Genomic DNA, 15,384 nt, shown 5'->3' with positions numbered 1-15,384 from the left:
TTTTATTCCATATTATTTCTACGATATATGTTTTATTATGACTGTGTTTTATACTGTGAATTGCCAAACTTTAACTTTAGGCAAAAAAATAGCTTAGAGTGTATATGTTGTTATACTGTGTTAGTGAACCACATGGAGCCTCCTGGCACAGGTCCCTGTCTTGTTACGCCTCTTGCCAGCAGAGGGAACTAGAAGGTGGAAAGTTCAGCTTCAGAAATAGCCCCTCTCCCCGTCTGACATGCATTTTCCACTGAGTGTCACTTGCACACACTGTTTAACCTGCTGTTCGAGCAGTGAACAATGAACTCAGAAAACAGACCTGGACGAGACCCACTGACCCCTGTCGACCCCTCAGACAGTGGACACACAGGTCAAAATCTGATTTCACAGTTAAACTGTCTTTTATTTTTCAATATTTACTTCCATTAGTCATGTTTATTCTCACTGAGGACAGACAGCAAAGTCACAACTGCGTCCTCTGCAGCCAACTGTTATGTCATGGATTTAAATGGGATGGGGGGGGGGAGAGAGAGAGAGAGAGAGAGGGAGGGAGAGAGAGACAGAGAGAGAGAGAGGGAGCAAGAGAACAGCTCGTCCATCCTGTCATTCCTGTGCCAGCTCCAGTGTGCATGTCTGCCTCTCTGTTATTCCGTGGCTTCGTGTCTGGATCTCACTTTGATTTCCAGCCTCTGCTCGTCATCTAAAGACTCACTCAGCACAGCACCAGGAGGACACAGGTACACCGGGACGTTACTTTTCCTCTTTGTTCACATTGCAGAAAGTTTTAAAGCTTGAAATCACGGTGAAGTCTGAAAAGTGAGGAAGATTGCCCTTTGCTGCAAGAGTCAAGACTGTGATTTGATTATCGAGGCCTTTGTGCGCTGAGTGTATCAAATGTAAACACGTCAGGGTTAGAGGGGTCATTCTGGGTCACTGATGTGGTGAAGGGTAAATATCTCACTCTGCAGCACAGAGACACAGACTCGAGGAGCTGGTTTGTCTTTGTGTCCGACGTTGACATTGAAAGGTGACCTCTTGTAAATCGTGGTGTGTGTGTGACATCAAATTGTCTTCATCGCACAGCAGCACAGAAAGCGTTGCCTAAATCACACTGATCATTCAGTTCACTATGAGTCTGTTATCTCTGGGACGGGATCAATGTCAATCCAATTACTCAAGTAGGCCAGCAGGTACAGGAGGATCACAGAGAAGAAAAGGTTGATTGGTTTGTGTACAGACAGGGACCCAGACAGTGTGTGTGTTTGTGTGTGTGTGTGTGTGTGTGTGTGTGTGTGTGTGTGTGTGTGTGTGTGTGTGTAAGCTTTTAAATGTTTGTGTGGACAACTTTACCCGAGAGTGGCACTGCAATCTGCCATATTGTCTCTGTAGAAGGATGACATGGCAGCTAATGGGTCATCAAATCACTGATGTCTGGGCGACTCAGGGTGGAGCTAACCCTTTAGCAAAGGAGGAGGGGGGGGGGGGGGAGTTATATATTTACATTAATAATAAATCATGAATAAAATATAAATATATTTACATTTCAAATAATCCCTCATTAGTCCCAAAATTGGGAAAATTGCCGTGTTACAGCAACAAAGGGGAAAGTGAAAATAAGAAACCTTATGTAAAAGCAATAAATAAGTGAGCATGCAATATAAACACAAGAAAATATGAAAAAAATAAATCACATATATACATATATAAATGTAAACAGGGAGGCACATATACTATACGTTATTGAAATTGTACAGGTAGAAAATGAGGATTGCACAGTTGAATAAACGACTCTACCCAAGTGAAGAATCAGCTGATTTTGTTGAATTGCTGGAAATGTTGATTCAAAGACTAATTCAGAGATTATTACGATTTAAAGTTATTATGTGGAGCTGTTGTCGTCTCAGAGTCCAAAGGCTGAGTTGAACGAAAAGTACCAAACTATTGCACAACTCTCAGGGAGCGAGTTTACTTTCCCCTCTGAGGCAACACAACAACACAACAGAAACACAGGCGTGCATGTGTGAGTGTAAATTTAGAGGAGCATTTTAACCTGCATTTCTTTTGCAGGTTACATTCATCGAATTTCTTTCAGACGTGGGAACAAACATCAGTAGTTCTTCGCAATTCAGAGCAATGGTGCAAACTGAAACAGGAAACAACATTAATCAGCATTAGCTCTTAATGTGTAGGATGGACTTACAAATAAGGTGGAGTGTAAATGTAGCGGATACTCAAGCTCCTGTCAAAGGATTTGTTCTTGTTAGGCAACATGATGTGAAACCAGAGGAGACACAGACAGACCATATGTTGTGGGTGTGATACAACATTAGTGAGAGACGAGCGAGTGTTGAGAAGAAAAATCTATTCTGGGGCCGACGGGGGCGGGGGGGGTTGAATACTCTCTGCAATCAAAGCTGAGACGTGGGACAAGAGGGTGTAGTGGGTCAACTTAGGTACATTCAAACTGAATTCATTCAAGAAGCCATTTATACTGTGATATTTGTTGTGTTTAGCAAGAAATTGGGATTTTTTATTTTAGAAATTAAGCGAAAATCCTGGTTTGGGTCCGAACCAAAGGGCGACAGACAGAGTTTTTATGTCTCCCACGTAATGAATGAAAAGTCACTTCCATTTTACGTTGGCCAGATTCTCACGCATGTGAAATATCTGAAATAGCTTCCACTCGTGGGCGACAGATGGAGATGCATATAGTGGCTAAACATAGTAAGATATGCAGGTCGAGGCTATAGATAGCCACGGGCACTGTACTGCATGGTGGCCCCTGGACAACTTTTTCCAGTCACAGTGTCACTGACGTCACAGCGCAGCCAAGTAAGAAAATAAAGTTGATGAGCAGGAGAGCGTATAGCCGGGCTGCCCAATATCATTTCATCATGTGAAGAAATAGTCTTGTTGTCCTCCAAGCAGAAGGTCGGCAGCTCGATTCCAAGTCTTGCCCAAGATAATGATCTGCCCTCATAGCAAAAGGAGAAGAACTGAGAAGGAAATAATAGTACTACTGCAGGACTTAGGGGAGTTTGGTCTGGAGCTTCAGACTTTTCAGTTGAGTCCAGTGTGAAAGGGGCCTCGGACCAACAGACCAAAATGTAGTCCGACCAAAAGAGCCTTTTCCAGTTACTTGGCCCCGCCCACAAGCGGACAGGATTGGTTTCTGAGGTTTGTGACATCACAAAGCCTGGCAGTCTGAATCCATTTTTCACACTCAGCGATAGTCTTGACTGTTTAATTCACCAAAATGTGTCATTAACATGTTTAGAACTTAATATTCAAAGGACAGGGAATTAAAACGGATCTGTTTTGTCCCTGCAGTGTTCAGCTGTCATTCTGGAGGGAAAGGCCCCAGTCGAGTGGAGCAGGGGGGATGGAGGAGATGAGGAGGCCAGCTCCTTGAGCCCCAGCCCCGCTGCTCTGCCTCTGACCCACCCAGAGAGCATCGGGCCCTGGCAGAGCGAGAGCCTGCTGGCAGAGTCCTGGTCCACGATGGGCGACATGGACGCTGAGGACGCAAAGAGCCTCGACAGCAACGACGGGGCGGCTCTGGCCGGAGAGGAGAACCACTCCTCCAACTCCGACATGGTTCACCTGGAGCGAGAGGAGGTCGAGATGCTGGAGGAGGCGGTGGAGGAGAGGGCGAGGAGAGCGGAGGAAGAGGAGGAGGACGATGAGGAGCTGCAGACGAGTGTGTTGAGTGTTTTAGGTGGGGAGAGGGAGGAGCAGGACCTCCAGGCTCCAGAAACTCAGGAGCTCCTGGTGTCAGCAGAGGAGCCCCACGTGGAGAAGGAGCCCGCAGAGTTCAGGCAGGTGGTTCCCCCGATGGCCCTGCCTCCTCTGCCTATCGTCAGGCTCGATCCCCCCTCAGCAACCACCACCCCGGTCCCTTCCACCACAATCTCTGAAGCTGAGGAACTCCTTTCCCTTCAGGGGCTCCACCCTCCGTGCATCCTCTCGCCGCTGGCAGCAGAACCCCGGGTAGAACGTCTCCAGCAACTCAAATTCTCACAGATCCCTCTTTCAGAGGAGGAGGAACATTCAAGTAAAGAAGCAGCGTCAGAGAAGCCACAGGCCCCTGCTCCTGAGACCAAACCTCTGAGCTCCACGGAGCTGCTGTGTGGAGGAGCTGCTCTAGTAGCTGTTGTCGGAGTCATGGCGTACGGAGCTGTGGCCTACTGCCGAAAATAAAACCTCCCACCCTTTCACCACAGGCTCTGTTTTTAAATATATTCACGATCGATTACTCCGCCTCACTCTCTGAATTCTGGATTTCACTCGTTGTATTGTCATTATTAGTCACATTCGATTTTTCAGGTTCATTTTGTGCTACCTCAGCTCATATCAGAGCTCATGGCCTTTGTTTCTGTTTTTCTCAAAGGAAATTAAAGCTGTAAAATGTTAAAAAAAAATCATGTACAAGCTGCAATTTTAAAGAATCCTGAAACTTGAAACGTTTGTTGGATTTTTCTTTGTGTGATTGTGTCGCCCGTCACGTCAAGAAGTTAGTGACAAATTCCTCTTCTACCGAACATATGTCAAGTTACTCAGGATATTGGTAGATTTAAATTGGACTATAAATTTTTTTAACTCAGAAACTAATCTCATCCCCACAACAACACTGACCAATCACATTGTGTGGTTCTTATAGTAGAAATATAAAAGATAAAAAAGGAAGTTGTCTGATTACTTACATTTAATGTGCTCAGACCACTTCCTTTTTTTGGCAAATGAATAATCTGGATAAATAATTTGAGTTCTAAATCATTTATTCGTCAAAGTTAAAGTAAGAACAGAGTAATTCCTGCATCCACAACAAAAATGTGACGCTTTATTCCCAGAACCGGGCTTTGTGCCTCGAGACACTATAGATATCAGTAATAACCAATATTCCTGATTTCCTTTTTTCAAGATCCATGAATTATTCTCTGATAAAACCATGAAAATGTGGAAAAAGTGTTGAGGTATTAAAATCAGTCATAGTTGCTGAAAACTGAAGCTGTTGCCCCAGTTGAGCTCAGCCTCATCCAGCTGTGCCATGGGATAATCCAATAAGCAGTCGGTCTGTTTACACCAACAGCCACTGGGATGATATTCTAGTGTCTCAACAGAAGCTGAAGCACCAGTGTGGCCTCACGATGCTGTGGAGCAAGAAACCACTTCCAGCTCACGTGATATGAGCCGTGACCTTTGACCTCCCTGCATCGGGAGAATCAATGAAAAAACGAAAACACAAAAAAACATGTTTTGTTGAACATAAGTTTTGCTTCTGGCAGTGGACTGAAGCTGACTGTTGGTTTGATGCTCTGTCCTGTCACCTACTGGTCAGGCAGCATCATTACAGTGAGACCAATGTCAACCTCAGGGTCAGAAGCACTCAAACTATGAAGCATCAAAGGTTGGATTTTTTTAGGGACACGACTACAATCTCATTGCTTTCAATAATGTATTATTATTAGTATTGGTAGTATTAGTAGTAGTTGCAGTTGTAGAAGTATAGTAGTAATGGTAGTATTTGTATATTTGGGGATATTCTTTTCAAGAAACAACAGATAAAACCTTCATGAAAACCAGACAATACATTTTTACATTAATTAATGAACTCACTTTTGGTTAGAAAGGGAGAATAGGTCTAAGTTAATCGTTAAAACTATCTATGATGTAACTTTTGAAGCTTTAAGAGCCAAATGAGAGGAACTGGAGAAAAACATGCATGAAATTGAAATTAAAATGCAAAAGAATAAAGTATTTTGCTATGAATATAAAAGCTAAATAAGTGGTTTATGGAAAAGGGCTTAAAACTGAAATAAAAGCATGTTAATTGTAGCACAAAGACAGAGTCTACACCGACTCGACCAACCATGTCCATCAGTGTTTTTCCAATCCTCTCAACCAGGACACGAGCACGAGCCATAAAGATGATAATCCTGCGGTCACACAGCGCTCGGCCTGATAGATGAAATACACCCAGTGTGGCTTTGACACTTCTTGATTTTCATCTAGTGACAGTAAATAAAGAAGAACAATGGGCTCCACTGTTGGGGCTGTTCCCGCATCGGTGTCAACAAGCACGCAGCTATTGAATTGAGAAGGGGAAGGAAAGTGCTTCTTTGTTTGGAAAGATAAAGCTGCAGCGTGTCTGCATTGAACCTGAAAATATACTGTACCACCTTCACAGATAAACATTCATCTGTGTGTGTGTGTGTGTGTGTGTGTGTGTGTGTGTGTGTGTCTTTTTCCCCAACCTACTCCCTCACGCTCAACACACCCACCTGAGCAAACCTAACCGCACAGTCACTGGGGATTTACTGTCGCCCTCATCATTTTAATATCCAGATAACAGTCATAAAAGCATTATACCACAGTGAATGGTGATTTAATGTTGTTATTCCATGTCAGATGAAGTCAAATGATCCTTTAATTGGGTCAAATTAAATAAATTAAGAGAGATTTTTTTCTTACTCAATTAGAATCAGATGATTCACCTTCATTCATCTGCGCGAGGACAATAGACGCACAACAAAAAGGAGAAGAAAGAGGAAACTCTGTTAACCACACAATCCAGGACTTTAAGCATAAAAGCTTTATATGAGGAAGTTGTCAGGCATGATCTAAAGTAATAAATGTTACGTCTAAAACATATCAGAAATAAAGAACGCAGAAAGAAATGAAGCTACGCAGCAGCTGGAGACGTGTGAGGGGCTGAGATATGAGAAGATGAGCAGCAGGCGGTATAAATGATTTGGAGGTTAAAGATAGTTTCATGACTTGCTCTGGATTTAACTGAATTTAAGTTTCTATTACTTTCTCGATGTCTTCAATCTTTTAAAGGTAAAGCAGTCTGTTGCCCGTTTGATCCATTTAATCTAATTTATGTCGTCTGAGAGAAGTAGAGACATGTGCCCTGAACCCATTTAACTGAAGTGAACACAATATATAAGAATAGAATGCGGCATAATGAAGTAGAACAGAATAGAATTGAATAGAAGACAATGAATTAGAGTAGAACAAAATGAATAGTTCACAACAGTATAGAATAGAGTATAGGACGGAGTAGAATCAAGCAGAATAGAATGAAGTTGAATATAATAGAACAGAATATAATAGAACATTCAACATTAAATAATGTAACGGAACTGAACACAATATAATAGAGCACAAATAAAAACGGGTAAACCTTAAGAGAAAAATAGAAATGAATAGAGGAAAAGATTATGGGACAGAACAGTCAATCAGTAAAGTTTTATGCTTTGATGATTTCTAATCTTATTCTATATAAAACCTACAACTACTGGAAACAACTTGGTTGGAGCAGCGTGGTCCCAGCTGCAGTGCCACACCAACACACTGCCACCTTTCACTTAGGAAACGTCCCTGAGTGGAGAGAGAGAGAGAGAGAGAGAGAGAGAGAGAGAGAGAGAGAGAGAGAGAGAGAGAGAGAGAGAGAGAGAGAGAGAGAGAGACAAGCACCAGGTTTGTGGTTCTTTGTTTTTATCAGCGTGCTGCACAGGCAGGAAACACACACACACACACACACACACACACACACACACACACACACACACACACACAAACACACACACACACACACACACATTTGCATGCTTGCCCACATACACACACACATGCAGGTAATTAACTATGACAGCTGTTTGTTTTCTTTGCTGTTTCTCTCCCCCTTTTCTTTAAAGCTAAAAAGCAAGAAAACTTTCGAAATGAGTGAAATTTCAATTGGCACAAATCAAATCCCATCAGAACCGGGTGGTTTGATAAAACCTCTGTCACGTGTTAGTGGGACGTGCTGATATAATCTGTGCATCTCCACTTTCTCAGGCTCCATGAGGTTTCCAGCTCAGGATTCAGGCCTGACCGCCGCCGCCGCTCTCTAACGGGACTGAAAGGGGAACTTCAGGAGCAAGTCAGTTGATATTTAAAACTGCACGCCTGAGAGAAATGCACTTCTCAAAAAGCCTCTGTTTATTTGAACGGGGGGAGGGACAAACACACAGGCTGTGTTTAACAGTATTAACCATTAACCTTTACAAGACCATTTATCAGGAGCTGAACATGGCCAATTGAAAATGCAAATAGTCATTAGTCGTATTTAAGATTAAGAGTAATTTTATAACGATTTCGTGACACTATTGTAACAAGAGCATCATTAAATCAATTAAATAAAACAGCAACATGATTAAACAATAGGTTTATAAAATATTGGGATTAAAATGAAATAAATATTAAATGAAATGATACAAATCATTTAAAAAGAATGTAGAGGATCAGTTTTATTGAAGAGGTTTATGAAGAATGCAGATGTGTTAAATGTTTTTTGTTTTTATTGAATATGTCAGTAGTTATAACATTGTTTTTTCAAATGTTACGCAATTTAATGGGAGAAATGAATTATAATAATCAATTACCTTCCAAAATATTCACAAATGAATAAATGAACTTGACACGTATTTTAATTGAAAGACAAAAAAACATTTAAAAAGTAATTAAAGTCAATGAATTAAAAAAAAATTTCACTGCTGTGTGATAATCAAATGTTTCCTTCAATTCTTCATCTGTTTATGGTGCTACCTTAATAAACGTTATTACTTAAATAGATATTAGCAATGAAGATATTTCATGATTTATGTGTTACCAGTTACCAGACGTTTGTGTCCAATAGGGCCCCAGGCTCGTGTCGTGCAAATATTCTTCTCTACTTGTGATGTTTATGCCAGAAAACAAAGGGGCCACTGAGGGGAATTCACAGAAACTCCTTAGGTCTTATATTTGAACTTATAGGACAGTAAATAACTGAAGAGCACTCATTGTAGATGTGTGTTAGATACATAGTGTATCTCGCCTGCTATGCAAATTCCCCGGTCAGAGAGAGAATTGGTGGTATTGCTGGGAGTGCACAATAAAAGAAGTGCTTGTTGTTTGTAGATTGTAATCTCCGCTGTGAGAGATGATGCTCGGGAATCAGATCATATCTGTCCTTCCCAAAAAAGAAGAAGTGTTCGGCGGCATCGCTCGGTGACGTTAACATATTTAAATTGACCAGCCTCTCAACCTGCTCACCTGGATGAATGGTAAACAGGTACTGTAGGTCTGGGGCACATATATGAAGCCGTCCACAAGCTGCAGAGCTGCACTCACACTATGGCCTCGACCGAAGGACATACTCCGACGTATAAGATGGTGAGTTGACAGGCTGATGGTTTTTATCCTTCAGATATTCAGAGGACAAATAGGATTGTGAATTTTTGTCCTTTACAAGTTCATATATTCACTTTTTATTTGTGTTTGTTTTTTTGTGTGTTTCTAGATGTCCTTGGACGGCGACATCAACCAACACTTCCAGGATGCAATCGACGTGATTCAACAGCATTCGAATAACTCATACTACGATTCAGGTACAGCAAAAAAAAAAACTTATTGTAGAATAAAAGGTATATTTCTATATCTTTTATTCTACAATTTATTATATTTATAGATTTTCTCTGCAGAATCTTTGTGTTTAAAAACCTAAAACGTTCCCTCTTTTTGATCCATTGATTTACATTTGATTTGTGTTGTTCTCTTTTCAGAGTATCCACATTATGAGACTCTGGGCGCTCAGCATCCGTCTCTGCAGTGTCACATCTCCTGTCGCGTGGTCACACACCCGCCTGACGCTCCGGCTCCGGTCTACGACTGGAGCGACACAGCTGTAAGTTGTGCTCACACAACAGGAATTATAAAAACTATGTGTGGACGCACAAATATTCAGAGGTTTGACTCGACTGTTTTGTCTCCCTGCAGCAGTCCTGGCCTCAGGTCATCCCTGACGTCTCACTGGGTCACTCCATACCTACTGAATCCCCTCAGTTCTACTCCATCGTGCCACCACAGAGGAAAGGTGAGCGTCACACATCAGCACTTTACACACAGGTTAATTATAATTTTTCCTCAAGAGTGAAAAAAGAGCATTTCCATGTCCTCAGGTCGCAAGAAGCTCAGACTTTATGAATACCTCCATGAAGCCCTGAACGACCCCAACATGGGCGACTCCATCCAGTGGACGGACAGCGGCAGCGGCACTTTCCACTTCATCTCCAAGAACAAGGAGAAGCTGGCCGAGTGCTGGGGCCAGCGAAAGGGCAACCGGAAGACCATGACCTACCAGAAGATGGCCCGAGCCCTGAGAAACTACAGCCGCACGGGCGAGATCATCAAGGTGCGCCGCAAGCTCACCTACCAGTTCAACCCGGACATCCTGCACAAGCTGGGCTCCACTCAGGGGCCCCTGCGGCTGCCCTGTCACCCGGCACAGGAGGAGGCCCACGGCCAGCAGCAGCCGAGCCCGGGCGAGCAGAGCTACTACAGCCCCTCGGCGGTGGACTGGCACAGCTGGTACAGCCACTACCAGCTGCAGGAGGACTACGACCTGGCCGCCAGCTTCACCTCACACAGCACGACCAAACTCTGAGGAGGAGGAGGAGGAGGAGGAGGATGCTTTATTTGAAAAACAAAACAATAAAAAAAAAGCTAGAATAGCACTCAGAGAAGTAAATACCTGCGTAAAAAGGCCCAATCTTCAAATTACACGGACTCATAGATACCGGTTCCCTAAATGTGCCGTTTTTCATCTATGATACATAAATTGTTCCCTGGGAAATTGTTGAAACTGTCAAAAAAAGGCCAAATATATGAGGGTCAAAAATACTCCTGGATTCACCCCCTGATCCAAAGTTCAGTGGGACCCAAACCGTAAGATACTTTAAAAACCATTTCATGAGACTACATTAAATAAGCTAAATACATTTATATCTGCATGTAGCTGATGCTACCACTGTAACTATATTTAAGGTTTATTTGTATATAATATTGTGTCCTGCTGAACGATATGATATCTAGAAAAAGGGAAATATTATTGAAAACCCGTCTACAGCTTCAGCTTTCAACATTGAGACAATTTCAAACGCCTTTTTATTTTACTGTTGCAACCACTTACAATATAATAAATACAAATAATTTCATAGATGAATTTAATTTAACATATATTTTCGAATCAAAGCCGTTTCCAATACATTTCCAAAATGTTCAAAATGGTATTAAAGATTGTATTTGATCATAATAATGATTTACATGTAATATAATTTACTTACAGTTCCTGTTGTTCGAGCAGCAACTAGTATAAGTATTGTGTTGAATGACATGTATATATTTATGATTTTCTTGTTAAAGATTTTATACTTGTTGTATTTATAATGTAACTTTCCTTTTTTTTCACAATTTGTTGGACCATTTCAATATGATCAATAAATCAATCTGTGTTTTCTCACATGTGCTCGATTTTACTGACTTGACGAACAACTAATTTCAATCGTGCTTTTGTCCCCAACACACACACATGATCACAGTAAAGATACAAACACTGTGTTGAAAGGTTTGGCACTTTCTCCATTCCGGTGAAATATTACAACAGACGCGCTGCAAAACACGAAATTAAGACACATCCTGAGAGGAAAAATATGGCAGCAAGTGTGTTTTTCCTGAAAAGAGCGTTTTGCGCAGCGGCTGCCTCCAGGCCGGGTCTTATCTGCTGCAGCGGGGAGGATGTGGTCAGTGCTGGGAGGCTTTGTTGATGGGTTGACTGGTGCTGGTGCTGGGGCTGTGTGGGATGGTTGGTCATTGTTCCTGTGAGCCCAGGGTAGAGAGCGTCTGGTGGTTATGCAGAAAGGCACTGCTCCTGTCAGGGGGGGGGGGGTATAATAAGAGGCCGGGTCCTTGAGTGCCTCATAGTCACTTTTGAGAAATTCTCCCAAACTGTCAGGACTCTGCCGCGTTCAGCTCAACCTCATCTGTGATGGTAAAGATCGCATCAACAGCAATTCATGCATTGATCAAAGATGAATTTCAATGTCTTATCCTTATCAGAATTCTTTGCAGGACGCTCAGTCTGATTTGGAGGTGATCTTAGAGTTCCTGGAGGAGTACTACAGACAGAACTCTGCAGACAACGGTAAGAAGGAGAGCTCCAAAGTTAAAATGTTTGATCCTTTATGAGTCTTATGAGTTATCTTGTGCTTCTTCCAGAGGACAAGGTGCACCACAGTGAGGCTGGGGAGGAGAGGAGTGCACCTGTGGATGAAGCATCGTATGAGCAGCTGTGGACGTACTGTGACCCACCTGTGAGCATTGAAATGTGATGTTTTTATTGCCGTCTGGCCAATTTAGGGGCCTGGGTGCCACAGAAAATGATGAACTGTGACCTTAAAAGATGTAAAACCACCTAAACAAAGTGGGAGTTGCAACAGTTGTGTTATTATTGTGTTATTACACATGTTATAAAGGTTATGTTTCTCTTAATCTGAACCAGCCCTGCTTCAATTACCTTTGCCTCTCGAAAAGTATTACCATTATTCCTCTTTTTTATGATTTACTTATTCTTTTTATTATTTCTGGATGTATTTGTGACTAAATATGATTTTGTTGTTGCTGCTGCTTGTCTAATTTGGGCCACTCTTCTTTCTGTTGGGCTTTGGCAGAGGTATGAGCTCTATTCAGCGACAGTCTAGTTTTCCACGACACACCCTTAAACCATATTCTCATATTGAAAACTCAACTGAACATTTGTCTTTTTCATTTCCTCCATCAAAGATCACCAAACCTACACCTGAGCCGTTCCTGGCACGCGACGCCCCTCCAGCCCTCGGCCAAAACCCGGCCGCGGCAGCACCTGAGGGTGGGTCACTGCCAAACTGTGCGTCGGCAAGACAAACAACCAAACGCCCGGCCACAGCAGCAGGGAGTGGTGAGTTCTGCTTTTTCTGGTCAATAGATACTGTTATTACCCCGGCTGCTTGTAGCCTGAGGGAAACAAGACCAAGAGAGCAAATAAGAGACCTTCCCTTTACTGAAAAATAACAATGGAGCCGTGCATGGCTTAGCTCAGTAGCTGTTTTTACATACCTATCAGATAACCGCAGTGTTTACAGCTGTGTCTCCACTAAAGGGCATCCCGCCAGTGAAGAGATTTTCGGGGAATTGCTGTATTTAAGGAAATGATTAACTGTAAGCAGCACTAACTGGTTGTGGTGTGGCACAGCAGCTGTGATATTCCCTAAATCCTACTTCCCGGTGGCTGCAGGTAAGAAGATCCGACTCTTTCACTTTCTCTTCGAGATGCTGGAGGATCCCGGCATGGCCCACTGCGTGTCCTGGGTGCCAGCGGCTGCCGGCGTCTTCCGGTTCTCCTCCAAGAACAAGGACCAGGTAGCGGTGCTGTGGGGCCAGAGGAAGGGCAACAAGAGGCCCATGACCTACCAGAAGATGTCCCGGGCCCTCAGGAACTACGCCCGGTCCGGAGAGATCTTCAAGGTGAAGAAGAAGCTCACCTACCAGTTCAGCCTGGACACCCTGACGTCACTGCAGAGGTGTCGCCGAGGAAAGATGTGTGATGAACACAAGATTGTGTATCGCTCGGATCCTCTCGTATAAAACTCTAAATGTGCTCTTTTTTATATGTCTTTGATATGTTCTCTTCACAGTTTGTGTAAAATATAAAATGAATTAAATAAAGGAAAAGATGTTTAACTTTACTGTCACGGTTTAAAGTCACTATTGTTAAAGTTGGTGAATTCAAGAGTTTGGTGAAAAATATTAATAAAAGATAGATAGATAGATAAACAGACAGACAGACAGACAGACAGACAGACAGACAGACAGACAGACAGATAGATAGATAGATAGATAGATAGATAGATAGATAGATAGATGGACGGATAGACATTTTCCTGAGCCGTATTTAACTTTGCATTTTATATTTTACTGTAACAAGACTTCATTGTCCCGCTGAGAGAGAAGAGTCCAAATGTCCATGTGTGTCCTCCTCTGTCATGTTTGACGGCTGTTGGAAACCAGAGGGTGTCAGTGTCGTCCATCTCATGGCCTCGGCTGTATTCCCCCCCCCCCCCCTCTGTGACCTCATGGTTAAACCGCCTCTGTGATGTGACCTCTCCAATACCAAATGGTTTTGCGCTCTTTGTAGTGGACCCACATGATGCTTCCCTAAGCCCAGTATTTACTGCTGGAGCCCACTCTAAGTTATAAATGGGCTAACTCAGGCCACGGGGGTCTGGTTACAGAGAAAGGCCACATAGTTCCAGCTGAAGGATGAAAACAGGCTTTTTAAGGAGAGAGTGGGCTCTTGATGAAAAGCTTCCACCTCGCACCACATGCATCATGCTGGAGTATAGATTTTGTTTTGGAGAATAAGTGCCAAAGATCTTTGTGTTTTGACTGAGTGATGATGATGATGCTACGTTTCTGACGTCAGTTTAAAAAAAAGAAAAAGGCTGCATTCCTGCTCACAGACAGTATGGACTGGAAATAGAGCTGTGCCTCGCCTCGACTGTCCCGATGGCTTGTCTGAAGAATTAATTGTGCATGTTTCGAGTTCTCCTCCACGTGGAGACCATTAACATTCTTCGGTGGTTGGGGTATTGGAAATTAGGCGAACGGAGACGGTGCCCTCGTGAGAGTCCATTCTCAAAACGCACTCCTGACGAGAAGCCCTCACTGATTTCATCTGAGTTGTTTGTTTACTTGAATAAGAATTTAGGAGCCACCCTTTGTTCCTCAGGGATGGAGAGATGCGTTTGTCTGCCTCATTTGAAGGAGCCTTTGAAACGGGATGGTCTTCTAATGCCGGCTCAAAGGAGGCGGCCCCCGGATTGAGTCGACTGCAATTTAATATAAAAATAAAACTAAACTCCGTGTCTGACTATACAGACCCCCCCCCCCCCCCCCCCAGGCCTCCTTAAAAACCAAAGAACACACCGGTCTAGTTGCTTGTAAATCCAGCAGCTCTCAGCCTCTGGTTAATCCCCACGACATTAACAGGGGACACGCTTGCTTTGTCCCTCGAGCTGGATGTGTTAAAAGATTAATTGGGCCCAAAGTAGCCACTTGGATGACATAATTCACAATAAAACCCTCTTTTCATGTCAGATACACACGTCAATGTCAAGGTTTATGACGGCTTCTAAGTATAGGCCACCCGACCGCCGCCCAGGCATCTCCCCAGTATTGCTTTGCCAGGTCGGAAAGCTCTGCTGTTCTTGGACAGCCCTCCTCCCGGATTAAGCTGCTATCTGGTATCTGCCATTGCTGCACTCCTCACTCATCTCAAACCTTTTCTCTTAACAAAGAAATACAAAGATGCTCCGGACATGTTGAACATCATCTGAGGGCAGCGCAGGATGTCGGAGAATATGACATCAGTCAGTCCGACCTGTGACCATGACGGCACCTTTTCCCTTTATATCACACCACCTGATTTACCAGTCTCCTCCCTCACCACCTGCTACTGTATAATAACAATAATAATAATAATAA

The 15,384-nt window shown here is 43.1% G+C and overlaps 3 protein-coding genes across 4 annotated transcripts; all 3 read left to right on the top strand.

Annotated features, from left to right (window-relative positions):
* The first annotated feature begins 554 nt into the window (after positions 1–554).
* si:ch211-214j24.14 (uncharacterized protein LOC559160 homolog) lies at positions 555–4,463 on the top strand. Its single transcript, XM_053415146.1, has 2 exons — positions 555–737; positions 3,331–4,463. Exon 2 carries the CDS (start codon positions 3,502–3,504, stop codon positions 4,198–4,200), a length of 699 nt encoding a protein of 232 aa, XP_053271121.1. The 5' UTR covers positions 555–737; positions 3,331–3,501; the 3' UTR covers positions 4,201–4,463.
* A 4,519-nt stretch (positions 4,464–8,982) lies between these two features.
* On the top strand, positions 8,983–11,326 carry spic (Spi-C transcription factor (Spi-1/PU.1 related)). 2 transcript variants are annotated; one of them, XM_053415142.1, is made up of 5 exons: positions 8,983–9,201; positions 9,329–9,416; positions 9,591–9,712; positions 9,805–9,901; positions 9,987–11,326. In XM_053415142.1, the coding sequence occupies exons 1-5, from the start codon at positions 9,163–9,165 to the stop codon at positions 10,469–10,471; spliced, it is 831 nt and encodes a 276-aa protein (XP_053271117.1). In that variant the 5' UTR covers positions 8,983–9,162; the 3' UTR covers positions 10,472–11,326. The 2 variants fall into 2 exon arrangements, with proteins under 2 accessions (XP_053271117.1, XP_053271116.1); XM_053415141.1 differs by having other exon boundaries at positions 8,984–9,201; positions 9,802–9,901.
* A 429-nt stretch (positions 11,327–11,755) lies between these two features.
* On the top strand, positions 11,756–13,494 carry spi2 (Spi-2 proto-oncogene). Its single transcript, XM_053415480.1, has 5 exons — positions 11,756–11,854; positions 11,935–12,007; positions 12,082–12,176; positions 12,646–12,799; positions 13,136–13,494. Exons 1-5 carry the CDS (start codon positions 11,852–11,854, stop codon positions 13,483–13,485), a joined length of 675 nt encoding a protein of 224 aa, XP_053271455.1. The 5' UTR covers positions 11,756–11,851; the 3' UTR covers positions 13,486–13,494.
* Positions 13,495–15,384: the final 1,890 nt, after the last annotated feature.

The sequence above is a fragment of the Pleuronectes platessa genome, chromosome 22 (assembly GCF_947347685.1).
Source record: "Pleuronectes platessa chromosome 22, fPlePla1.1, whole genome shotgun sequence".
NCBI classification, from domain to species: Eukaryota; Metazoa; Chordata; class Actinopteri; order Pleuronectiformes; family Pleuronectidae; genus Pleuronectes; species Pleuronectes platessa.
Note: the sequence above shows the minus strand (reverse complement) of the source record. Positions and strands in the feature narration are given on the sequence as shown.

Excerpts from the sequence above, each read along its gene's own strand:
- si:ch211-214j24.14 (XM_053415146.1), top strand. The coding sequence starts at position 3,502 with ATGGGCGACATGGACGCTGAGGACGCAAAGAGCCTCGACAGCAACGAC.
- spi2 (XM_053415480.1), top strand. Across the intron at positions 12,008-12,081 it reads ACAGAACTCTGCAGACAACG|AGGACAAGGTGCACCACAGT; the intron begins GTAAGAAGGAGA and ends TGCTTCTTCCAG. Across the intron at positions 12,800-13,135 it reads GGCCACAGCAGCAGGGAGTG|GTAAGAAGATCCGACTCTTT; the intron begins GTGAGTTCTGCT and ends CGGTGGCTGCAG.
- spic (XM_053415141.1), top strand. The coding sequence starts at position 9,163 with ATGGCCTCGACCGAAGGACATACTCCGACGTATAAGATG. Across the intron at positions 9,417-9,590 it reads TAACTCATACTACGATTCAG|AGTATCCACATTATGAGACT; the intron begins GTACAGCAAAAA and ends TTCTCTTTTCAG. Across the intron at positions 9,713-9,801 it reads ACGACTGGAGCGACACAGCT|CAGCAGTCCTGGCCTCAGGT; the intron begins GTAAGTTGTGCT and ends TTTGTCTCCCTG.